Raw genomic sequence first — 27,913 nt, forward strand, 5'->3', positions numbered from 1 at the left:
ACGTGTTCCACTCTGCACCCTTACCTGTTCTACACTGCACTCTTCCCTGTTCCACCGTGCACTCTTCCCTGTTCCACCCTGCACCCTCAACTGTTCCACCCTGCACCCTTACTTGTTCCACTCTGCACCCTCAACTGTTCCACCCTGCACCCTCAACTGTTCCACCCTGCACCCTCAACTGTTCCACCTTGCACTCTCAACTACGCAGCCCTGCACCCTCAACTACGCAGCCCTGCACCCTCAACTATTCCACCCTGCACCCTCAACTATTCCATCCTGCACCCTCAACAACTCCATCCTGCACCCTCAACTGTTCCGTCCTGCCTCTCCATCCTGCACTCTCAACTGTTCCATCCTGCACTCTCAACTGTTCCACCCTGCACCTTCAACTGTTTCCACCTGTTCCATCCTGCACTCTCAACTGTTACCCAACCCTGCACCCTCAACTATTCCATCCTGCACCCTCAACAACTCCATCCTGCACCCTCCACCCTCGATTATTCCACGCTCCACCCTAATCTAACTCGCCCAGCACTTCATGCACGAAGAGGTAGGGAAGCCCTAATTTTCGACGGTCTACAGTTATCATTTGCTTAGTCTGCACCCTCATAAAAAGAGAGCAATGCGTAATGATATGCAATGGCCAGACATGTTCTATTCTTCTTATGCACTTCAAAATGATCGTCTAAATTTTGGTGTTTGCCTTCATATACGCCATTTAAGTTGTAACCTCTTGATTCCGATGACAGACTGTTCATTTCGTGCTAGCTGCCCTCAGGTGATTCTCGTCAGTTTATGAGAGATTTTCGAAATGATATTGTTGGATATAGCTTCGTTAATCCATTAATAATTCCACAAGAGCACTTTCCGATGCTGAATAAAATTGTTAGCTGCCAAGAAAAACAAATGTCATTGAATCGACAGGGTTAACTTTTAAGCACACAGCCTTGTGACCTTAATATTTTTGCATCCTACATCCAAAGTGTTTCTCTTTCGTAAACTGCTATGATTGCAGGAAATGTTGCTGGCTGACTCCACGACTTACGTACACAGTTTATCCTCTCCAGTCCGGTGGCACATTCCTTTAGTATACTCTTGATAACACCAGACAATTTTATGGTGCTTAACAGAACACTCACAGTAAACGGTTGAAGGCCATCCACATCTAATAATATTTCCTGAGCTACATAAATTTGTTTGGAGAGAGAAAGAACAAAAAGGAAAAGATACGTCTCGGGGTGAGGGGTAAGTCCATCTGAAACAGCAGCACTACAAACGGTAATAATATTGTCAGAAAGCACTTAAACTGACTGATGGTAAAACTGAAAAGTATAAAAAATAAGCAGTCCCATAAAATCGATCAATGCAGAAAATGTGAAGAGTGTCGACAGTCCGTGATTATTTCCACGCTATTTTCCAAGTTCGTGATCCTCCTTTCTTTTAGTGTATTCAACGCTTGTCTGCTTGGATTTCTCTCAGCCTGGCAAAATGAACTGTTTTCGGTTAAAAAACAAAGTATGCTTATCCGTGGCAAAAAATGAGGTCAATGAAATGCTTTTAAAACCATTGAATGTTTCCCATAGCTGAATAGAACTGTCTTGTGTTAACTTTAATATAATATGTACTTTCATACACAGCCACAAAAAGTTTACTCCTCTTCTACGATGACGAATTTCCTATTACGGACAAATTATTTCAGTCATCTTTTAGGAGGGACCGCTGGTAGGATAGGGACTATGGAAGGCTACATCTAACCTCACTAGTTCGAAACGTTTATCCTTAGATGAATAACATAGTTTGGAAATAGTAAGAGTACAAAATTCATCACCGGAATGAAAGAATTAATATAAGAGGAACATGAACCTTCATCCTTTGGCTGGAAAACATTTCCCCGAGTTGCAAATAGTCATTTGGTGACTAAATAAAATAAAACAAAATGAAATAAAATAAAGTGGCATCTCAATGGTTAACTGGTACTGCAAGGCTGGAAAGTAAATGGATATAGGAAGATTTTAAAAATCAGAAAATGTAAGCATAACAGAGGACAACGGTAAATGAATTAAGAAGGAATGCTAACGTTGTAATTGCAGAATGAAGGGTTAAAAATGCAAAAAGGAATGTTTTAAATGAAAGTTATTGTGTAAACATAGTGAAAGGCTCTGCGTGCAAACTGGAAAGTTATAATGAAAAAAAGGGATGTAAATGAATGTCTTTAAATCCAAAATGGAATACTGTTAATGCAAAAGAGAATATTTACGTGCAAACATGGAACAGTGTTGATATAAAAGTGAAGTATGTAAAGTGAAAAGATTTCCAAGAACAAAAGGAAGAATGTTAATGAAAAATAATGTCATATCCATGCAAAAGAAAAGCAAAAAATGTATAATGGAAAGTTGTGCATGCAGCCTGATAAAGGCTAATGTCAAGTCACGCCATATGCATCACAAAGAGGAAACAGCTTGACATATGCAGATGCTAAAGGTCACACAGACACACTGCAAGCGCGCGCGCGCACGCACGCACGCACGCACGCACGCACGCACACACACACACACACACACACACACACACACACACACACACACACACACACAAATAGATTTTCTAACGCGCTATGCTCTTTTCATCATTACCTGGCCCATATTTTCGTCCTTTTCCAACTTATTTCATGCAGCTCAATGGCAATATGAAAATACGACGGCTGCAACTGCTGCCCATAATATCTAATAGTAGACAGTATCATATTGTAGTATTTATGTACTGTACTTCTATAACTCAGCATTACAAATGGAGATATGGCAAATTCAGGTGAAATTCAAGGATATAGACTATAACATACAGAGACTCCTTTACACTGACTTCCAGATCCTCTTATCACTGCCGCAGTATCATATCCTTAGCTCAGTCAACAAATGCTGTGCATAAAGGCTACTTGAAGGCTTCATGAAAGCAGACTTTTTCTCTTCAACCCTTATGAACCACACCACTGGCCTAACCTAGCAGCTGCTGGGATGTAATAGTACAGTAATAAAGAGCTGATCAAATGGACCAAAGTGTATTATCTCGCTGTGGTGCCAAACTTATTCAGGACATTCATTTCGTTAAAACAATTTTCACTGCCTCCCTGTATGGCCATCCGTCATTTAATTAAAAACCTGCTAATGCTATTACACCAAACCAGAGCAACCTACCCTAATTACGTAAGTGGCAGCGTGTGGGTGTGAGTAGTCATCTAGTGGCATGTACCTGAACTAACGACACACACACACACACACACACACACACACACACACACACACACACACACACACACACACACACACACACACGAGAGAGAGAGAGAGAGAGAGAGAGAGAGAGAGAGAGAGAGAGAGGAGGGGGAAGACCAGTACACACTTGCCTATTACATACCCTTAACTGTGCTTTGTGTGCTGTGTAGGGGCGGTGTGTCCTTGAAAAGCAAACCTTCACGATCAGCTTACTTTGGCTGAGCAGGGGATCGCACACTGAAGGGAGGCTGGTAGTGGAGTCACAGTGGGGCTGGAAGCGGAACAGGATCTGGAGTAAGACGTAGGTTAGCACTGAGACACTGTTACGGCCAAATATCCACCCACCCATTGTAAGTCTTTAATATGTTCTGTTAAGTCTCACTGTTGTTGATATTTTTAGTTATTTAAGAATCTTCCTTTATGTTTCCAGTCAAGATTTATATCATCCTGTTCTCAGCACTTTTTTTTTTTTTTCAGCTGTGATATTTTCACTTCACGACCCGCGTTTTATTGATGGATATGTCAGGTAGTTTTTGTTACTGCCTCCTAAATCACAGTTTATCAGTATATTCTCACATCAGCTAACATTAACAACATTACCGCCTCATTTGATAAACACTTAATCTCACACCATTTCGCAAACTATTCTTATTTTTCTTCTTTATGTTCATTTTTCCATCACCAATTTCATCCACCTCCTGAATATGAACATATTTATCAATTCTGTATCTAAGTACTCATCATCAGATTTTCACGAACTACAAAACTTTTCATTTCGTTAAGGCACGCCCATGTTATTCGTATGCTTTACACCGTGCTATCGGCCATATGCACTTCTGCACCGACCTACCCTTTACCTTGTTATATGCTCAGTACTTTTCGTTTCCGTAATTTATCACTTTTCTATCACATCCCTTCACAGTCGCAAATCTTCTTGAAGGCCATGTCGGTTCTTGTCAGTCATTTATATACGGTAGTCAATAAAACATTACAAATGCTGGTAATGTCACTTAAGTTCTTGTCACCCATAGCTATACTGTACATTCATGAAACCAATCATTATACTGTATATATTAGTGTATATATTGTTACCATGATAATACTGCTGCTAATCGTTCAATCAATACGTCCACACACCCCAACCTCTCACAAAAGACTAAACACTATCACTGGCAAGTGAGTTAAAACGAGAGGAGAGTAAGCAGATAGCCTAGTGGCAAAACTTGTCTCGCTGCCAGGTACCGACAGAGCAACGCACGCCTCCCAGTGCCCGAGTCCATACCAGTAAAGACTGGTTCACTCATATGTTTCGAAGCATGGTGGTGAAGCGCATGTGTGTGGCGGGTGGCATCACCAAATTAAACTCGCTGAACCCTCTTGTAGCAAAAAAGGTGGTTCATGTTACGTGTCTACAAGATCAGTCATCCATCTATCATTCGTTATCGTGCTTTAACGCTATGTTTAAAAAATGATAATGTAAAGCTTTCTTAGGAGGACGAATGAGTGTTACACATAATTATATTTTCTTGCTACGGACAGGAACAATTCTGCGAATTTCGTCCACATGCTCAAATCAGCTGCATGCTGCTACTTCATAAAGGCCAGTTCACAATGTCATTGGGCACCTGAAACTACACATGTTGAAGTATGGTAATGGAGACTGCATGCAAAGTGGCCTACTCGAGCAGGTTAGCACCTGTCTCCAGTCGCACCTTAACTGCTCTCTCTCTCTCTCTCTCTCTCTCTCTCTCTCTCTCTCTTGTACGCAAATGCGTGCGCACGCACGCACGCACACACACACACACACACACACACACACACACACACACACACACACACACACACACACACACACACACACACACACACACCGATCAAAGAATAACACCCGCTCTTGCTTCGCGAGTCGCGGGTGTAATAAACAGCTGAGGAATTGGGGCTACGAAATCTCTAAAGTCACTTAGAATACGACCCGTGTCCTTGCTGGCACAGGAGACAGTAATACCTCTCCTTGGATTTTGCACACAGCAGGGCGAGTAATGCAAAGGAGGAGGTAGGAGTCAATTTTCCTAACAAACCCTATCTCCTGCCTCTTCTGACTAACATAAAGTGGTAATTGGTGGGTAAATCGTTATTGTAGAAAACCAAGCGAAGAAACAGGAGACATTTACCTTGTCTTATTATGGATGGTGCAGATAATGTGCAGGTTAAGGCTAATCCAGTAAAAACAAGGAATGAAACAGGAAGTAGTTCTTCAAGCAGATGTTGATAATGCGTCGATGAAAGATAATTAGGCTTTATCTGCTACACCCATTCTTGGTTTTCTAAAATACCGATTCCTTGCTGGTCTTGAGGAGGCCTATCATCATCATCATCATCATCATTAATCCCTTCAGTAAAAAGAAGTTAATATTTTAAACTGACTTCCTTCGGAAAGTAATAATCAGCTTATGAAATAGCTGCTGTACTGAAGGGATGAAATACAAAAGAGCTGGTACAAACATAATCATAAACATAATCTACTGTAACTCCTCCAGTTAGGGAAGTCCTCCTAAGCTGAATAATATCGTCAGTAAATACCATTAATTCGCTGTCAGTGAGTATGATTTACCAACTGTTGATGCTGAGCCATTTCCTTGACAAGAAAGATATCGTATCAACTCTCATGTAACGATACATTCTGCAAATGACACCTTGGGAATCTACTGCTTTATAAATGCAAACCATGTTGATGTTAAGAAAAATAAATCGGCATTACCCATGAGAAAAAATAACTATCTCAATACTATGATTATATATATATATATATATATATATATATATATATATATATATATATATATATATATATATATATATATTGCCATCGACAGACAACTTCAATCAGCTTAAAAGAGAATTTTCGAACTAGAGAGGTTAGATACAGCCTTCACTGATGCCTTCACTCCTACAGCTCCTTAACTGAGTAAAAATTATCTGGTGTTGTAGCAGGATTAATACGGAAAAAGAAATCATCTATGAGCTGTAGTTTAAGGTGTAATATGCATAACAAACCGCTAGAGATGAGCTGCAAACGAAACATCTATTCCTTCTCGATTTATTGTGCAATCTGAGTCTTATTTTTCCCTTGTATGTTAATTGTATCCTCTTAACATCGACATGGTTTAGGTAAATAACATTCAGGAGAATCTTAACGTCTTACATGATGAATTTTCTCCCTCTCTTCTGACTACTTACCGAAAATTTTATTTAACTTAGGACTTTTCAGACTGGAGAACTGTAGTATAACCATTACACGGACGCTCTCCGAGACTGTAAAAGTCGCTTGAACATGGCAAGAAAAAATGCAATATAATGAAAGGAGGTTAACGGGCTAGATAAATAAACAATTAAATAATTAGTGATGCAAAAGTGTTAGGAAATCCTTAGTCGACGAGTCTATGGCCAGAAGTGTTGTATGCCTGCCAGAATACTGATCGCTATGTCGGTGAAATATAAGCAGTCACATCCACTACACGCATCCCTGGCGCTCAACCAAGCTGACAGGCTCTCGTCCTTGGTCCATATTCATAAATTTTCCCTACCTTATATTTTGTATATGGTTGCTTATTTATGTGTTTGTGTTCATTCGTGTACTTACAAAACACTTTACAGTGAAAAGAGTGAATACTGAAGTGACAAATATACAAAAAACAAAACGACCTATGATATTAGCTTGTATGAAGATTTGTCTATCGTGAATTGTACTGCTTGTACTCAAGCTTACCCTAAAGCTGCCATCTCTTCATCATGAAAGCTGAGTTGTAACAACAGATTACCACTAGAATATGGTGCCAGTCACGAAGAAGAGTTATTTAAAAGATGTTAAGCTGTAGTGTGGTCTTCCTACCACCGAACTACGTGAAAGAAGTTACAAAACAATGAAGATCTGAGTCAAGATAAACATAGTTAGGATACTTAATAAGCTCGATCCCTGGTCTTCTCACTAGAAAAAATAGTAACAAAAAGTAGCAAACACACAGCAGTCACAAGTTTCATGTTTTTCCTATCGCATTTGAAAGATTTATTGCACTGAGGTCAAGCAACTCCTGCAGCTTGAGGTTAATGAAACCTACCGCTAGCTTCAATAGTTCAAAACATTTTTCCTAAAGTGAATAAAATCAGCAGTACGAGTAGATAGCTGAAATAAAACAAAATATACCTCCTCCAAACGAGGGAGGTAATCTAACAACTGTGATATTCTGCTTTAATTTTCTGTGTAACTGGGCAAAGTAGTGCAAAGCCTCAGAACAGTTATCATCAGTTACCCTGTCCGATGAATTAATCCTCCGGTGGTCGCGTCTTCACTCGTACTCTTGTTCCAGCTGACGCCAGACGATACTGTTCAGCTGAGAGAGTCATAGGAAAATGAGATAATTTGTCACTAGTAACTCTCCCATGGTAACAAACCCTAGTGTTCACTTCCACCATACTCCAGATGTTTTTAGTCAGGGTTCAGTTAGTCATGGGATCTTTTGAATTCATACTGGTACCACTCATGATCAGGACAACTCCAGAAGTGTACTCCAGCCAGATGCCAGACAAATTTATTCAACTGACATGAAGGAGAATACTTTTGGGGGGGCAATACACCTTTCCACCAGCGAAGTAGACGCTATATATGTTCATGAAAGGATAAAATGACAAAATTATATATTTCTTTTTGCAACTACAATTTATTTTACAACACAAACGAGTGATATTAGAAGATTTTACTCCCCATTTCTCTTATCTTTCCAGCAATAACAAACCTTAATTACGACTAGGAACTGCCCGTAAGTATTGTGATTCAACGTCATGCCAAATTATGAAGATCTTAATAATGGGGAGAGAGAGAGAGAGAGAGAGAGAGAGAGAGAGAGAATTATTGAGGTTGAGGGTAGAATTGTAAGGAAGGGTTCTGTCATGAAAGGGGTTAACGGGAATAGCTCACAGTGAGTGGCATCGATCTGGTGAGGTCGGACGAGGATGAAAGAATTCTCTCTCTCTCTCTCTCTCTCTCTCTCTCTCTCTCTCTCACATCATCCTTCCCTCACTACCCTAATCTTCGCATCAGTATGCCCCTTAACCAAGTCCTATTAAATCTCTCTCTCTCTCTCTCTCTCTCTCTCTCTCTCCATCCTTTTCTTACTACCTACATCTTCGTTTCTCCTTCATCAGTATGCCCCTTAACCAAGTCCTATTAAATTCTCTCTCTCTCTCTCTCTCTCTCTCTCTCTCTCTCTCTCTCTCTCTCTCTCATCGGGCTTACCAGATTTCCTCGAAGCTTGGGGGTCAGTAGAGAGAGAGAGAGAGAGAGAGAGAGAGAGAGAGAGAGAGACTATACCATCATGTACGAATTGAATACCACACTTTTGAGCGCACTTCCCCCTTAAAAATGACACTTCCTCTCTCTCCAGACCCGTACAGACTGAAGAACTATATATAAACCCAGTGAAAGGGATACGTGTGTGTGTGTGTGTGTGTGTGTGTGTGTGTGTGTGTGTGTGTGTGAGAGAGAGAGAGAGAGAGAGAGAGAGAGAGAGAGAGAGAGGGGAAAATTTATAAGAGTAAAGAAAGGACTGGAATATTTCAGGTCGTGGAGGAATGGCGGGCCAAGTCACAGGAGCCAGAGATTTGGAGATTTTTTCTATTCATTTTTTTTTCTTTCCAGTTCCAAATGATTTTCGCTGTTTAGGAGAATTTTCGAATCGGAGGTGGTATATATATTTCTTCTTATGTGGAATAAAATCGCCTTAATATAGTAAAAAATATAAGAGAGAGACTTGGAAAAAAGAGCTTGGACTCAGCACCTTCCGGGTATGGTTGGTCTTAGTCTCTCTCTCTCTCTCTCTCTCTCTCTCTCTCTCTCTCTCTCTCTCTCTCTCTCTCTCTCATCTGAACAAAGTGTCCGGCGTTAACTGGAACAGAATGATGGAGCTGTACCGAGCCTGGCAGTGCTAATGAAAACATACGTTCAGGTAACTGGAATACAACAGTAGAGTTGTATTTCCGACGCTGAGTGTTAAATGCCTACATAGTGAGAGATTGTTCCTAAGGCATACTCTAATTGGCTTTGGAGATTTCAATAACACCCCTTCCTTATGTATAACATCTCCGTAGCATAATACGTGCTGATAATACAAACTCTGTCGGCACTGAAATTACATAAGTAACATCCATCCATCTATTTATCTACTGCCAAATGTCTTAATCCCGTAGAGGGTAACCACAAGCAAATCGCCTCCACGTTGCCCTGTCCCCTGCCATTTGACTGCCCTTCCTCCGGTTCACACCCCACTCTCATATATCTCTCCACTCCATCCCTTCATCTCACCCTCTTCTCCTCCCCCTCCTCCTCACTCACATAGCACTCTTCTGATCATTCTCTCATTCAAATGATGGCACAATATGTGACCTACATGGCTAAGGAAAACGTGTAAAGATGCATCCTTTGTCACCTAAAATACAATTCTTTGTTTTTCGATTAACTATTACGTTGATGGACGAATCTCTCTCTCTCTCTCTCTCTCTCTCTCTCTCTCTCTCTCTCTCTCTCTCAGGCTGTTCCTACCAGACAATCGTACTCTATTCAAAAGAACCTACCGATAATGAAGGGGATAATGAAGACCATCAATGCCTCCCAGTTCATGAAGCCTATTCCAAGCTGAAGAAAACCGTCAAAGAGATGGCATGAGCGAAAGAAAATTGACGTCCTCGGGAAATAGGGTTATTATGATGATCAGGATCATGAGATCATGATCATGGTGATGATGATGATGATTTTTTAAAATAAAGGGACAGAGGAAGGAAAAACAAATGAAAAAAAAAAATCCATACGCCAGACTACTGGCGTCCTCCATTCATAAAACATCTGTAACAGTTGGACTTGAACAGCTGTAGGTTGAAGTTTGGGGGGAAACAACCCCGGGGAAGCAAGTTCCAGAGAGATGCAGTTCTGGGAATAAAAGAATTCTGATAGGCAGAAGTTCTGCAATATGGCTGTGTAGCATTCCAGTCATGAGTGCTACCAGATGCCCGTGTAGCACGAGGGAAGGCATGGAAAGGTGGCACCATGAACACAACTTCTGAGCATTTGCCATAAAAATATCTGCAAAATAATGTAAGGGAGGCAACATTCCTTCTTACTTGTAGGGGAAGTAGTTTATTTATAATAGCAGAGTTATTAATTCTAACAGCTTTGTTCTGACTTTTGTCTAGTTGTTTCAGTGCAACCTCTCCACATCCATACCACAAGGGTGAGCAATATTCAAGCTTAGAGCGCACTTGAGTCTTATAAATAGCTAACTGCTCGTCAGTGAAGAAGTTACGGATGCTGTACAACAATCCAAGTTTCTTTGAGGAGGTTTTAGCAAGCGATCTGACATGAGAGGTCCAGCTGAGGGCACTGTTAAGTAAGACACCGAGAATTTCAATACTTTTGGGGATGGGAATATTAGTAGTACTGAAAGTAATATACAAATCTGGCAATATCTATCTATTAGTAAACTGTATATATTTAGTTTTACTAGCATTAAATGAGACAAGGTTGTTTTGTCCCCATTCGCTAATCATAGATAAGTCTTGATTTATGGAGATGGCTGTACTGAGTTGTGAGTTAAAGGTATTAGACTTTGTAAATGGGTGTCTGAGTATGAATGAACTGTGAAATGTTGAGTCATCCGCATATGAATGGATGGAATTGTGGGTGACAAATAAGAGATCATTAATATGAACCAGGAATGATGATGATGATGATGGCGATAATAATTCACCTGTGATTTGCCGGAGACCAAACTCAAGTCAGCCAGATGAGTCAAGCAATATTCCACAACACCTAACCAGGGAAGGCTTGTCTCATTCATGATACCAAAGTACATGCATGTGCAAAAAGTTCAGCGACAGTCCTCTGCCACCACTGTGTCCTGCCTTCCATTATATCTAAATCTTCCCTGAGGGACTGAGAGTGACCTTCCTTCTCACACTGTTTTGTTGTTTGCTTCATATAGCTATCTCACAACAATACTTCATATAACGCTGTCTATCATCACAGCCGGCAGAGAGGTATCTACAAAACTACTCATGAATGAATCACGTCCAAGCTGTTGGCCTGTTGGCCTGAAGGGAAGAAACAGCCCCCTGGCACTCGGGCGAGTAGTGCTGTTAATGTCACCACACGGACATTCGATAATATCAGTATGATGAAAGAAACCTGTTGTGTGACAGGAAATATCAGCAAACATTAATCAGCCTGTGATGTTCTGGTCATCGAACTCTGGACCGTCAGATGACAGTCAGACTGCATTCCTCGACACCATGATAGGAAAAGTTGTCGCAACTACTCTCATACCTGTAGTGGAATGCTGACTCATTTGAGGTTGATGCTATTGATGATGATGAAAAGTAGGAGGAGGAGATGATGATGATGATGATGATGATGACGTTGATGATGATGATGATGACGTTGATGATAATGATGATGACGTTGATGATAATGATGATGACGATGACGATGATGATGATGATGATGATGATTATTTAGTTGTTGTTGTTGGTGGTGGTGGTGTTTCTGCTGAAGATGACGATGACAATAACGATGTCGATGTCCATGCTTATATTAATGATGACGACGCTGACGATGGAGTCCATGATGGTAAGGCTGACAATGATAATGGCGAAGACAATGACGGTGACGAAATTATTATTAATGGTGAAGCTGACGATGACAACACTTACGAAAAATCTGATGCTTGTATTTCAGGTTGCGTGGGGCTACAAGGGAACGGGCGCTGTTCTGACGGTGGCCACCCAGGTGATCACCAACAACAGACGCATCACCATCCAGCGGGAGCAGCGGTCCACCTGGGTCCTCACCATCACAGACATCACCATGAAGGACGAGGGGTGGTACTGGTGCCAGGTTAATACCACGCCACCCAGGTCCATCAATGGGTACCTCGCTGTTGTCGGTGAGTCTATTGTTAATCTGATTATGCCCCACTGACTACGATGACGTCATTTCAATTTTCGCCAGCGCCATGAAAGACGAGGTACTTTGCCTGGTTAACTGTGTTTCGCCCAGGCCAATCAAAGGGTACCTTGCTGTTGTGGGTGAGTACAGTATTAGCCCTTATCATCTCTACAATGCATACACAATAGGCTGACGTCTGTTAATTCCCGCAACCACTATTAAGGACAAGGGATGGTGTCAGGTGAATACTTCGTTGCCTAGGTCAATCAACAGGTACTTCACTATTTTCGGCGAGTTTGTTAAATCCTTTCATTTCGGTGCCTGACTTTTGTTCCTTCCTTTCCTTTTTTCCTTTTTCTTCCCTTCACCATGAAGGACAACGGACTGGTACCGATCAGGTCAACGCATCGCCACCCAGATCCATCACGTGGCGCCTTACTGTTGTCGGTGAGTTTTCAGCCTCTTCGATTTATGTTTTATTCCTGATGCCTCCGTAAAAGAGGAGGCCGTGTACAAAGGTCAAGCCGTGTACAAACGTCAAGCCGTGTACAAACGTCAAGCCGTGTACAAACGTCAAGTCAACACTATGCCGCCAAGGTTCATTAAAGGTGCTTAGCTTTTGTGGGCACGTCTATAGATAATTTTTCTTTCACTAGGTTGATGTAAATATTTTCTTGCTGTCACCATCATCGACGACTGCTGGTGATGGTCTCACGTCAGCACTACGCCACTCACGCCAATAAACACTCCCGGGATCCAGTACTCACTCTTGTCTCAATAAAATCGTCTGGCGTTGGCTGGAATACACCACTATGAATTACACAATCAAGACTGAATTAATAGTACTATTGTTCACACTCCCAGGCTCCTATTACCCATTACTATACTCTGGTGTCAGCTGAAGCAGAAAACTAGAACTGTCTCAGTCATTAAAGGGTTAAGGAGTACCTCGCTGTTATGGGTGAGTCCGATGTTTGCTGCCCTGTGTCTCATATTTTCTGTCTTGCTCCTGAGGAAGGGGGAAAAAGTACTGTAAGAGGATTTCCTTCTGAAGTTTCTTCCCTCTTGTCCCTCGTATTTTTCACATGAAGGAGAGGCTAAAGTTACGATTCTCTCTCTCTCTCTCTCTCTCTCTCTCAACCCTTCGTTAGTCAGGTGGAGTGTTTTGGCAACCCAAATTTTTTTAAAAGCTCGTATTTCCTAGCCGGTAATTCGAGTATTTCTGCCCGTTCCAGTACTCTCTTGATTCAGTGAGGGGGGGGAGCATGTGGATTGGTTTAGTCATGCTTCTGCTGTACTGAGAGAGAGGGGCACTTTTCCCCCACCTGGGGTGTCCAGTCACCCCATCAAACTAACCATTTAGATCATATTGTGATATAGACTGTTTTTTTTATCTTATTTTTGCATATTGTTTTTCATTATATTGAGTTTAAAAATCACAAAATATATTTTCCTGTGCGTGTTTACCTGACAAATGAGATATGTGTTCATTTGTTATTTTTTTACTGATATTATAATATATTGTATTTTGTTGTTATAAATTAATCAACACAACTACAAGGCATTCAATCTTTTCATTAGTGATTGCAGAGACATGCTGAAGCGGCAATATGACTATATTTTACATGTTAGTAACACTACATGTATTTTTGTATTGGGGTGTTGTAACACCCCACCGGACTAACCACGTTTGAATACCCCACAGGACTAACGAAGGGTTAAACACACACACACACACACACACACACACACACACACACACACACACACACACACACACACACTATTGTGTGGTAGGGTGTAGTTCAAACGTTAATTTACTTTACAACCATATTTTCCAACAAGACATTACAGTGCAAAATATGAAATACTTTCACTCCATCTGTAAATACAGTAAGAGTTTTACGATGGATGGATGGATGATGGTCCTTCGCTCATTATTAGTTACGTTCCGAGATACTGTGGAAGTAGACGGCTTCCTGCCGTAACTGCCCACATATATTTTGTATCATCATTGTTATGGTACTTGTCCTCTATGTTAACGAGTACCGGTATGCTGTTAACCTCTTAGTGCCCAGCGTGCCACAGACTGGACGAAATGGAACAAATGCAAGGTTAAACAAAAAGTGGCACAGTGCTACACCCGTGCCCACCAGTGGGCCTAAGAACAGAAAATTTGTCTTTGTCTTGTAGCCGTGACCTTCAGTCGATTACTCTCAAAATTAACCTGCTTCATTCTTGCCTGACCTTTAATTCCTCAACCAAGTTTGGTCCGAATCAGATCAAAACTGTACGAGTTGACCTTTTCCCCTGAACTTGACGTTTGATGTTTTCCTGTTACCTGGTCCCTTGACCTAATCTTCTCAAAATCAAATCTTTTTATCTCCGTCTCACCCTGAATCCTTCCACACTGTTTGAAGGAAATCGGATAAAACTGTTTAAGCTGAGCGTCATGTGACCTCGACCTTAGACCTACTGCTCGAAAAAAGAGTAGGTCAACCCTGTGGCTGATCCTACGCCTCACCATCAAGGTTGGTTAAAATCATATCAACACCGGTGTAATAATTTTGTTCACACACACACACACACACACACACACACACACACACACACACACACACACACACACACACACACACAGGTCGAACTAAGGCCTAGCCTTTTACTTTTGACTGATATCAAAATCGAATCCTTTCGTTTTTGCACTGCCCTCAACGTTTCCACAAAATTTTGTCTAAATTGGATTAAGGATGGTTAGAAATTGATTTTCCTTAATCAAAATTTGACCTAGCCCTGTGACCTTGACCTCTGGCCTTTTGATTTCAAAACCTAAAATCAACCCTTTTGACTGTCCCCCTCCCTTCCTACGAAATTCTATTAAAATCGGATTTTTTTTTTTCTACCCTCTTCTCCCACATAGGTTACATGTCAAGCAAAACATAACACCTGCTCTTGCTTCCTGAACGCAAGTGCAATAAGGACGGGACCTTAAAGGTTTGAATTATAGCTTTTGTGACTATGAGACTGCGAGTGAAAGCAGGTACGGTATGCACGTTCCCGCAATATCTCGCATGCGGTGATCCTGGACGAACCGGGGTTAATACTTAGCCATTATCTATGGGGTAACCCAAAACTAGAAAACTAGTTGATCTACTCGACCATACTTAATTCAAATCAGTTTCTCAATGCCGGCGCTATATCCGTTCATTATGAGGAAACCCTGGGCAAGCAGGTATCATCAATGTGCGTTCAGTAACTCGGCACGTAATGGCTACCAGCGAGTGTAGAAGCGGAAGTATGGAAAAATACTTTATTATTCACTGTCTGTTAGATAACGGTGGTACACATGGCCTTTCATCTCTTCACTGCGATGACTCTATAAATTCTTGATATTAACCTTAGGAATGACTGTTCAGACTGGACGGGTTAGATACTAGTGCGCTCTGTAGTAATGAATAAATTCGTCTGTTGGCATAAAGAATAAAACAAAATCTGCGTCACTGGGCTGAACGGATTAACTATCTCTTTATTCGAATGGCGTGTTATTTTATCCTAGCTTCCCCAGACGATTTTACTCAGATTCGGAAATGTTTCTCGTATACGAAGATTAATAATCACTGGATATGACCTACGCTGTTCGAAAACTTGTTCCATCACTGAATAAAGTCGTCTGAAGATAGGAAAAATGAAATATAACTAGAGGCCTCCCCAAAGGGGATATCACACCAGCCGCAAGCCGATACATATATAGCGAGGCTCGGAATATGACCTTGACCTTGACCTACTTTCACTAATTTCGAACTCGTCCGAGATTTTCATCCCTACTACACACCTGTAAAATTTTTTGATGATATCTTGAGCGTTTGCGAAGTTATCGTGCTAACAGACACACAGACAGACAGACAAACTGAAAACAATACCATCTTCGCTATCAAAGCTGGTAAAGACGTATGCACACTGTATTGGTTAACAGCTCCATTACCGTTCCTTATCCCCTACTACAACAGTAACAACAAAGGCATGGTCATCATCACCATAGTAACAACATCCATAAGTTTCCAAAAGCCTGCGCCCGCAGACAGAACCAAAACTTTTCACATAACGGGTATTTTATGTCAAAGGGAAGGATTTTGCCTTTACATTGTGAGGCTCCTGCGCCTCGCTTTCCCCTACACAAAACTACCTGGCGTCATTTGGAATAAAGTTCAGTGCTCGTCCCAACTATGCAAGGGGTAATTACTTCTTATCGTCCTTTACAACAATAACACATGGACAATATTATTACAGTAACAATGTCTTTAAGTTGGCTGGCGTCCACATAGCAAACGAAAACTTTTAATTCAACGCGCATTTTTTGATGAGGTGATCGATGATACCTATATGAGTAAGGTTACCACACAAACTGAATATAATGATGAAAACCAACACTGAGAGGCGTTCTTTAAAGAAGGGAGTTTCGGTTTGCATTATTACCCCTTACTCAACCTATAAGACATAAATGGCATCGTCCCATACTGCGCACTTTAACTTCACCTTAAATAGCCATATCTCCACTTTGAACGCGGAGCTGTAACACGACATTAACACTGGAAGAGAGCGCGTTCACAAATAATAATAATAAAAAAAAATGTTTCAGAGAGGTTGTGAAGTACCCGGTACGAAAATAAACAGCAAAAGGGAAAAAATACGCAGTGAAGTTAAGCTTGACACGCTATAGTATGCTAATTAAGTGTATAATAATATAGCAGCCAACACTAAACAGTTATGAAAAAAAAAAAAATCCGTAGAAAGAAAGTGATTCACCAAGAATGAAACCACTGATACAACAATCTGATATATAAACATATTAAACGATATTCCAAGTGTAAGCCCCACGAAGACAGGGGGTGACCACCCTTTAATAAGACGTGCTAAAGTCTACATTATAAACTACACTGTAAACTTAACTTGCGCCCAAACTTCCAGCAATATCATTTTCGTAGGCTCCCAAAACTTGAGCGGCTGTGAAGTTCATGGATACATTGAAAATGAAAGGAAAGTTCAGTCTTGGTATGCTAAAAATCCAGCAATGAAAAAACAGATGAAACGGATGGAAACTTCTTTATCACCTCTTCAGCCCGATGACGTTATTGGTATTTCATTCTTCTAGTTGCAGAGCTTTCCTTCCAGCCACCTGGTGGGCTAATGGTAAGAATATTCCAGTGGCATGCATAGGTTTGCTCCCCAAGATGTGACTGGAAGGTTTTGGTCATGTAAGGCTACCAAAGCAAGTAGGCTGGTCATCTGCTCTTAAATGTACTGGCCTACAGGAGTCCAGTCTCGATCTCCTACACTTTGAAGGAGGCAAAAATAGGATTAGCTATTACCTCGGCTGCCAAACGAACACTATTAACTTAGGAGAGCTATCTAATCGCCAAGATGTTAATGAAGGCTGAGTCTAACACTCTCTCCTTCGCTGAACAAAAACACTTGAAGGGATCAGAAATGTAATATCTATCTATCTATCTATCTATATATATATATATATATATATATATATATATATATATATATATATATATATATATATATATATATATATATATATATATATATATATATATATATATATATATATATATATATATATATATATATATATATATAACTCTATTGAATAATTAAGCCTCTGCGTACAGTGACGACTTGGGTTTTATTTTTGCTACAGCGGGACGATTTAAACAGCTCAACTGTTACTGACATTCTCAGCAGCATAAAAATCATCTAACGCTATTGGGAATAGAAAACAAGAGCTGTCATCCCTATCAAGGGATATATGTTGACATTATTAACAATCCTAGGATCCTTAGATTATACTCAGCTAAAAAAATCGTCTGGTGTTGGCTGAAACAGTACAACACTTGTCCCCAGCTTAAAGGGGTTAATGGGGTCAGCAGTATACTTCCAGCCTCGCAGGGCTCACGCGACTGAATGAGATCGTCTGGCATTAGCTGGAACAGAATACCAAATTTGTGCCAACCATGAAGGGTCAGGTTTGGAAAATATACAGGGAAGATGACAAACACACCGCAACTTGAAGCGCATAAAAAAAAAAAAAAATGAAGTGAGGATTGGATGCAAATGAGGTATAAAAAAAAAGAAAAGAAAAAAAGAAAGAAGAGAAATCCAGGATAAGGAATATAAAAAAGGACAGTGAAATAACCCAAAAAGTGTATACTACACTGATCCCAACCCCGAGACGATTAATGGTGTCAGTATTAAAACTCTCAGGCTATTGTGCTAACCTCTAACCGAATGAAGTCGTCGTCTTATTTAATCGGAATAAAATGCAGGAATTGTTCTAACCATAAGGAGCTAACGGTACAACCATTAACACTCTTCAAGCTCCAACAACTCACCAAGATGAACAAAATCCTCTAATGTTACCCAGAATGCTAAAGTCATTGCGACAATGACAAGGTAGTTGGAAACAATACTAATACTCAGGTTCCCATATTTACCAACATCTGAACAAAATCAACTGGCGTTGAAGGAAATACGATAGTAGACGTGTTCAACTGAAGGTGAAACTTGAAATAAATACCATGGATAACAAAAATTAAAACTGAAGAAATAGCAGGGATCAAATCGGAAGAAAATATTGATACAACATAAAGAGGAAACAAAAATCTAAAAGCGATGTGAAAAAGATGTACTTCGATGAATGTGCTGAAGGCCATATCAACCCAGAATATATAGTGGCAAGAGAGAAAAGGTTCAGGGTAGGAAAAGCCGCGTTGAAAGAGTTGACACTTAGGTTTTAATGCCCACCTTGGCTCTCCTGACTATCATCGTCTGGAGCAAGCTGGAAAAAAAAAATACTACAGTAATCTCTACCAAGAGAAACATGACATTTAAAAAATAGCATGTGAAAAAGGGAAAGACTGATGTCAAAGGATGAAGTGGAGATGAAAAGAAAACGAGTATGATAAGAGAAGAAGAAATGATGAGAAAAGATAGCACAACAGAAATGTATAAAGAGAGTGAAATTCTACCCAGACCGTACAGGATGGCAGGAGAGAGAAGGTTCAGCCTCCAGGGATATAAAAAGTATATTATGAGGATCTCCTTCTAAAGTTTCTTCCATGCCTTTTATTATCTCCTTTTCCCACATGACGCAGAGGGTAAGGCACAAACTTAAGTGAGGCATATACTATAGGCGGGTGCACACAGACACACACACAGCTGAACATGCACACATACGTACAAGAGAATACAACAAGGAACACATACTTTCACAATACTGTATAAATATATCAGTATCTATCTTTCTATCTATCTGGATTTTATATAATGTGCACATAAAAACATACAGGCACACAAACTGAGACCGACCAACAGAATATACCGTACGTCCACACACACACACACACACACACACACACACACACACACACACACACACACACACACACACATTATGAGAGTACTCGCCTAAGTGCATCCATAGTAGTAATACTTACTGTGAAAAAACGAGGCGTCATCTGAGGAGAAAGCTCTCTCTCTCTCTCTCTCATAAAATGTAAAAGAGCAACACACACACACACACACACACACACACACACACACACACACACACACACACACACAGATTCTGGCTCTAATCCCTCCATCACGTCTAGCGCTTACCAAATGTCCTTCCTCTCTCACCCTCACAGTCTTCACACCCCTCCATAACCCTTACCTCAGTTCATGCTTTTATATTGTTCCCCTCTTTTGGACTAAAATTCTTGTTTTTCTTGACTTTATAGTCTTCCTTATTTTCATTCACAATTTCCATTTGTTTTTACTATATTCCTTTTTTTGTGAAGACGTCTTTGCTTTTTGCATTTACTTTTTGCTATATATTGAAGGAACGTTGTGGGGTAGATGTGGATGTGGTTGAAAAGATTAGGAGAAATACACTGAGGTGGTTTGGACATGTGGAGAGGATGGAGAATGAAAGACTGACTAAGAGGGTGTATGTAGGTGAGGTGGAGGGAGGGAGAGGGAGGGGTAGACCGAGGATGAGGTGGTGGGATGGAGTTGAGAGGTATATGAGGGAGGGGGGGGTGAGTTGGGGGGAGGGGAGTCAAATGGTGGGTGACAGAGTGACCTGGAGGCGTTTTGTCTGCGGCCACCCTTTGCGGGATTAGGGCGTCGGGCTATAGATAGATAGATAGATAGAATTTTAAATTAACCTTGTGACTTCTTCCATCTACAGCCTTCACTTACAGATTTCCGGCTTTCATTTTTTTTCTCTTCTTTATTTCCTTCTTTTTTCTTTTCTTTTCTTTCCTTCTTGCATTTATGTTTTCCCCAGCCAGCGTCTTTCTCCCACCTTCTCCGTCGCGGCCGTCAAAATTCTGATGTTGGAAAGAGTTGGGCCAAAGACCCAGGAATTTCCCCTACGATTTCTGTGGAGTTACGCTGAAATATGACCTACCAGGGGTGTCGCCGTTTGATTTGTTGGAACGGGTTTCGTACCTCAGGTATATTCTTTATACATGCCTAGAGAGAAAGAGAGAGAGAGAGAGAGAGAGACAGACAGAGACAGAGACAGAGAGAGAGAGAGAGAGCATCATCATCGTCGTCGTCATCAGCCGTTTGAGTGTCCACTGCAGGACCGGCCTATCCCGACCGAAGTGGGGACGATACAGCCTATGTATCTCTAACCTTGTGGCTTAGGCTGTCTGGCAGAGATTGTATGGAGGGTGAGAAGTGCTTGTAAGCGTGATTGTAATGTAGGAGTGGCTTTGGATGTGTGTGTGTAGTCTGTGAACCAAGTGTAATCGGCCCGCGCAAGCCAACTGGGTGCAAGCATACTTTACAGTATGCGACACTGGTTCAACCACAGCACCCCTTACGTCCGCCAAAGTAGTAAGTGGCAGGGAAGAATGCTCCCGAATTTTGTTACCCTGACAGAGTGCGAACGCTCGTTCTCCAGTGTACGAAAACGCACACTTTACCACTGTACCATAGAGGCTCCATATATATATATATATATATATATATATATATATATATATATATATATACAAATATATATATATATATATATACATATATAATGCATACTGTGCAGGTAGATTAACAGACTGTCATAAACATTGATAGACAGATTGATAGATGGCCAGCCGGCTCCACTACCTGGTTAAATAAACGTCAATTAATTCTCTCCCTTTTTCCTGAAATATGGATGGTGGCCTGCAGAGGGACAGTTACAGCTTGCACTCCACCGGGTTCACATCCATATCAGAATGGGGCCACAAAACAAGCAACAAGATTCACGTGGTTTTCGCAAAATTTCGCTTGTCATAACTTATGACACAAAAGCTTCCAGGATGGCAGGAATTTTCTCGTACCTTAGTCTGTCTGTGTGTCTGTCTGTGTGTCTGTCTGTCTGTCTGTCTCTCTCTCTCTCTCTCTCTCTCGCTCTCTCTCTCTCTCTCGACCTGTCTATCTACTTATTTATCTCTCTCTTTCTCTTTTTGTGATAGAATCTATCTACTTATTTATCTCTCTCTTTCTCTTTTTGTGATAGAATAAGTCTTTCTTAACAGAATCACGCAATTCTATGAAGATTTTCGTAAGACCTACGGTAAACACTGACCCACCAGCAATATTGTAGGATATACTGTAGCTTCCGATGCAGCTTGGAAAAAAGTAGGAACTTACATAGCAACTACAGGATGGAAAATATTGTCGGAATGGTGATAATGAGGGAAGTTTGAACTATGTAGGTTTTGGTATGCAGTCTAAAAATAATTTACGATAAACAAAACGAAGACTGTTATGATGATGTAGAAATTCTATGGAGGGGAATAAGGACGTTGTACTGTCGATTGCAAATATATCATGGTCTCGAAGGAATCAGTAATTTGGGATTAATATTACTTTCACTAGTTTCCAAGTAATGTTTTTTTTTAAGACGCTGTAACTAGTATTTATTGTTCTGGACAAAAAGACAAAAGAGTATTTGAGTGAGGTGGAGGAAGACAGGAGGAGGGGGAGACCGAGGATGAGATGGAGGGATGGAGTGGAGAGAGATATGAGAAAGCGGGGTGAGATATGGAGGGAGAGCAGCCAAATGTCGGAGGGAAGGGCGACGTGGAGGGAATTTGTTTGTGGTCACCTCTTGCGAGAGAAAAGCGTCTGGCAGAAGACAGACATATAAACTGATAGAAACAAATGACAAAAAGACAACACGATGAAGAGAAAACACATGAATAGCAGCTACGCGTGAGAGTTATATCAAGGATAGAAGGTCATTGCTGACTATGAATAGAATCGCCGGGAGCTATTTGTCGACACCAAACCTCACAAATGCGACGTCAAGCAATGCAAGAATTTATAAACAGGCAGACAGACAGACTAATACGGATGAATATAGAAATACAGGTCAGCTAATGGACAGACAGATCGACGGTCAGATTGACAAAATATGTACAATATGTCTGACGACAGAAGCTTCGGAACCAGGACTACCCCAAAAGTTCTTGTAATTCTTATAATTCACCAATGAATTAAAAAAAAAAAAAAAGTACTTTTCACACCGCCAGTTAGTGAAAGATTTCGAGAAAAATAACTACCGTATTGAAATGGTTAGTGAAGAATGATCCAGTCTTCCTAGATTCTGCATTTTATTTCGCTCGCAAAAATAATGACAGACCAGAAATTTTACAAAGATTGACGAAAACAGCAGTCTGTCAGGGTGATTCTTATAGCCAGTGAAATATTTATAAGAATAATCCACATTTCCTAACTTCCACGTCACATTTCACCGACCATGGTAGTGACAGAGACTAAAAGTCGAGAAAATTAAGTCAAGGATGGGACAAATATACAAAAACCACAAGCATAGCGCAAACAACCAAACATTAGGAGAAATGGTACAATCCTTAAATATTAATCGTCACTTTCACTGAGCAAAGTAATAACTTTGGCATGGTCTTCCAAAATTCCTCGTCACATTTAACCCGGTTCAATAATGACATGTCTTGTGATGTTCCTCTAATAGAAGATGAACAGGAAAAAAAAGTATGAGGCAGATAGCTAGTGAAGAATCTGAGAAGTATGAGGCAGACAGCTAGTGAAAGATCTGAGAAGTATGAGACAGATAGCTAGTGAAGGATCTGAAAAGTATGAGGCAGATATCTAGTGAAGGATCTGAGAAGTATAAGGCAAATAGCTAGTGAAGGACCTGAGCAGAATGACTTTTAAAACAAACAGTAAAGAATGACCGTCTTCCTAGATTTCCTAGCACTTTTGCAATTACTATATGATGGATAAAAAATCCAAAAGATATGACTGCTATATACTGTATTATACAAAGATATGTGTTTCAGGCATACAGTGAAACATGTACTGGATACTGACTGTTGAACCCCCCCCCCCAAAAAAAAAAAAGTGATCCAGTCCTGCTAAATTCATCGTTACCACTCGCTGGCCAGTGATGAAAAATACTAAAATTTACTGCAGTTCACAGAGAGATAGACAAAAAGCATAAGCATGATTAAGCCAGTCGACCAACCAGTTAGAGAGGAATGATCCAGTCTTTCTCAATTTCCCTTCACATTTCACCGACCAAAATAATGAATGACGGATGCAAAACTACCTTAATCGAGGGGGACAGGCAAAAAACGACCTTGATTAAGTTAACTGGTAAAACAAGCAACGCATTGCACTAAAACTTATCTTTTTATTATTTTTTGGTATAATTCATGGCACAAATGAATGATAGTTTCTACAATTTTGCCTAATAAAATGATCCTTATAACACACACACACACACACACACACACACACACACACACACACACACACACACACACACACACACACACACACACACAATCTTCCTCAATTTCGGTTCACATATTACGAATCAAAATTATGACATATCCCCCAAAACTCTAATCAACTCTCGTACAGAAAAAAGTGTCAGCAGGAAGCGACTCATTAACAAAAGAAATGATCCGGTCTTGTTAAATTTCCCTTCACATTTCAGGGACTAAAAATAATGACAGATCCGAAAACTTCCTATAATTCATTGACGTGGAGCTCATTTCCATGTAACTTTCCTCATCGCAGTTCACTTTGAGTTAAATCATAGTGTCTTTTACGCTGGCTTCTTGTGTGTGTGTGTGTGTGTGTGTGTGTGTGTGTGTGTGTGTGTGTGTGTGTGTGTGTGTGTGTGTGTGTGTGTGTGTGTGTGTGTGTGTGTGTGTGTGTGTGTGTGCGTGCGTGCGTGTGCGTGCGTGCGTGCGTGCGTGCGTGTGTGTGTGTGTGTGTGTGTGTGTGTGTGTGTGTGTGTGTGTGTGTGTGTGTGTGTGTGTGTGTGTGTGTGTGTGTGTGTGTGTGTGTGTGTGTGTGTGTGTGTGTGTGTGTGTGTGTGTGTGTGTGTGTGTGTGTGTGTGTGTGTGTGTTTGTGTGTGTGTGTGTGTGTCCTGTTTAACTGCTTTGTGATTATGCTCGCTGACTCGAGTGAAAGTTCTGTCTGATATGTTGACCTCCTTCCTTTCTCATGGTGCGACTTTCCTGACAACAATGCTTTGTTATCTCGCCGATCCCCTCTGATACTCACACTATTACTGTTCACTGATGATGCTGTAGATGTGTGCTTATAATGATTTTCTCCCCGATGTAATTACCATGTTATTTCTCTGATCTCACCCGATACATTACATGCTCTTACTGTTCACTTATTATGCTGGAAGTTTGTGGTGATACTGCTGTCTTCCTCCTGGTATAACTTGCTTAAAACCTTCCCTTCTAAAGATGTTCCTATACTGACATCAATACTGTTATTCTTGCTTGACCTAATTTTCTACTCTATATATTTATTATGCTATTAATTTGGAATGCTGTCATCCTTCTGCATAAAACCTCTCTCTTCTCCCTCCCATGGCGATCTGATTTACAATGCTGACTTTTCTCCTGATCATGCTGCCTCTTTACTTATTAGGTATCTATCTACAGTATCTATTGTCGGTCGCCTTAATACCGTACGGGGTGGCCACATTAACACCGTCTCAACGTTGCCCTACCCTCTGCCATTTGATTGCCCTCCCTTCAACTCACACCCCCTCTCTCGTATTCTCTCTCCACTCCATCCCTCCATCTCATCCTTCCCCCTCCCCCTCCTCTCCCTCTCCGTCTCGCTCATATACTGTATATTCTTCACCTTAGTCTCACTTTACATTCTCTTCACATGGCCAAACAGTGCTCGTTATTATTTTTTTTTTAATGTTTCCAGCTCTGGGCAAAGGCTTTAGGACCTATCCCAAGGCCCAGTAGTCCTCCTACACACCACCACATGTCACCATTTCGGCGCTAACACCCACCGTCCATAAATACATGCTAGGGCTGGTGTATTGGTATTAGCGGAGGTAATTTTACTACATGTAGGAGGGTCTTCTCGTAGATCAGTAAAGTCTGCTTTTATGAAATTCAGATCGTGAAACTGTTCCCTGCCCTTGCCGGGATTCGAACCTAGGTCCATTAGGATTGCGGCCGCCTCTCTACCGATTCAGCCACCGCCTCCCCCAAAATGATGTCCAGTATCATACTGACCTACTTCCCTTTTCATCCTGTTTCATTCCTGACAACAGTGCTATTATTCTTTCCCTGTCTCATATGATACGCTACTGGCTGCTGCTGTTCATTCATTATGCCATTCCTGTGTGCTGATAATGCTGTATCTTTCTTACCTGACCGATTTCATTACCTTCTTATGCTGCTTCCTTCTTGACAACGATTATTTTTCTTTGATCTAGTCTAGTATACTACCTAAATGTTGCTGTTATTATGTAACCAAGTTATTGATCTATGCTATACTCGCCATCAGGCAACCTGTCTCTTAAGGCCCGCCCCCTTCCTGAAGCGTGGCCCCGCCCATCCTCACCCACTCTACTCGTGGCAGGTGAGGAGGGGCAGGGTTTGAGAGAAAAGTTGCCTGACGGAGGGTAATAATGCTGTGTTTTTCCAGACGTAATATGCTGATAACTTTTCTTTCCATGATTCTCTTTTCTTGACAACTGTGGTATGATTCTTTCCTGATTATTTCCTGATGTATTAATTATTGCTAATATTCTGCGATTATACACTAACTATACACTGAAAATGCTGTCATCTTTTGTATCACATGCTGGCATCCTTCCCTTCTCCTGGCTTGCAGTAATGACTTTCATTCCTAATTATGCTACCTTCACCTAAAATATAACCCATTGCTAATAATGCTGCTTGTCGTTATAAATAACGCTATTCACTATAATTTTGCTGTTTACCTGCCTTTCACATCGTGGAGCTTCCTACCAGCCTTACACTAATGACCTTTTTTCCTCGTCATACTGCTTCCCCCCTCAATACAACATTGTCTTTCTCCTCTCACAATATGCTAACTTCCTCCCCTCCTTTGTCCTGGTGTTTCCCTCCTAACTTAGACTGCTGACAAGCTCCCCGTCCCGCTTTCTCTCTCCCTCCGACATAAATGCTAACTTTCTCTCCTCGTTATATTGTTTCCCTCCTAATAAATTATAGTGTTCACAACTAACGTTGTCTCTCCCCTCTCATAATATGCTGACTATCTGCTCTTGTCCTGGTGCTTCCCTTCTGACTTACGCTGCTGACTAGCTCCCCCCCCCACCCTCTTTTCTCCCTCCCTCCGACATTATCTCCCATCTCTCTCTCTGCCTCATAACCCGTCTCTTGGAAATATTACGCCCCATTTTCACTCGCGCTTCCCTTCATAATACCTTCCATCCACCCACCCAGCCCCTTCCCTTCCCTTCCCCTTACACGTACACCCTCCTCCCCTGCCTTCGACCTCTAACACCTTCCTTACTTACTCTCCCCTCCTTGTTTTTCTTTCCCTCCCTCTCACTCCTAAACCTTCCTCCCCTCCCCTCCTTCCTTCTCGTCCTCATCTCTTCATGACTTTCCTTCCTTTCCCTTCCTTCCTCTTACTTACATACCTCTTCCCTCGTCCTTCCTTTCTTCTCTCATCTCTCCTCCCATCTTCCCCTTCTCTATCTCCCTGTCTCCACAGCACTTTCTTCTTCTCCCCTCTGTTTTTTTTGTCCTTTCTCCTTCTCACTCCTTGGCCTTCCTTCTCTCCCCTCCATCATTCCCCTCCTTCCTCATCACTTCAGCACTTCCCTCCCCTCCTTCCCCCACATTTACAATCTCATTACTACACCCCATCATCTATCCCATCCTTCACCCCCCACATCTCCCACTTTCACTCCCTCCTTTCCCCCTCAACTTTCCTCCCCTCCTTAACTTCCCTCCTTCCTCCTGCACCTCACTTTTTCCTCTCTCCTCTTCCCTCTTCCTCATCTCCATTACCTCACCGCCTCGTCCCTCTACTTTGTCCTACGTCACAATTATTTCTGTCTCCCTTTCTTACTCACACACTTCCTGGCTCCTTTCATTCTCTCTCCCTCTCCCTTTCTCCCTCCTTACTCTCACTTTCATTCATCTCTTCCTCCTTTCATTCCTCTTTTCCCTCCCTTCCTCCCTCATTTCTCACCTTTTCCTCTCTTCCACCACTTCTTCCCTCCCTCTCGCTCCTTCCCGTCCCCTCCCTTCCTTTTCTGACAAACTTACTTTCCTTCTCTTTCCCCTTGCTACTTCC

The 27,913-nt window shown here is 41.3% G+C and overlaps 1 protein-coding gene across 1 annotated transcript in view; it reads left to right on the forward strand.

Annotated features, from left to right (window-relative positions):
* The window catches only part of LOC145396560 (protein amalgam-like), a 108,627-nt gene that overhangs the window by 14,704 nt on the left and 66,010 nt on the right, over positions 1 to 27,913 (forward strand). Inside the window, exon 3 of the mRNA XM_080269935.1 lies at positions 12,049 to 12,256. Within this exon, the coding sequence (XP_080126061.1) occupies positions 12,049 to 12,256 (208 nt within the window). The remainder of the gene's footprint in view (positions 1 to 12,048; positions 12,257 to 27,913) is intronic.

This window comes from Coenobita brevimanus, chromosome 38 (genome assembly GCF_032717465.1).
Source record: "Coenobita brevimanus isolate Jiangsu-jjx chromosome 38, ASM3271746v2, whole genome shotgun sequence".
In the NCBI taxonomy this organism is placed as follows: domain Eukaryota; kingdom Metazoa; phylum Arthropoda; class Malacostraca; order Decapoda; family Coenobitidae; genus Coenobita; species Coenobita brevimanus.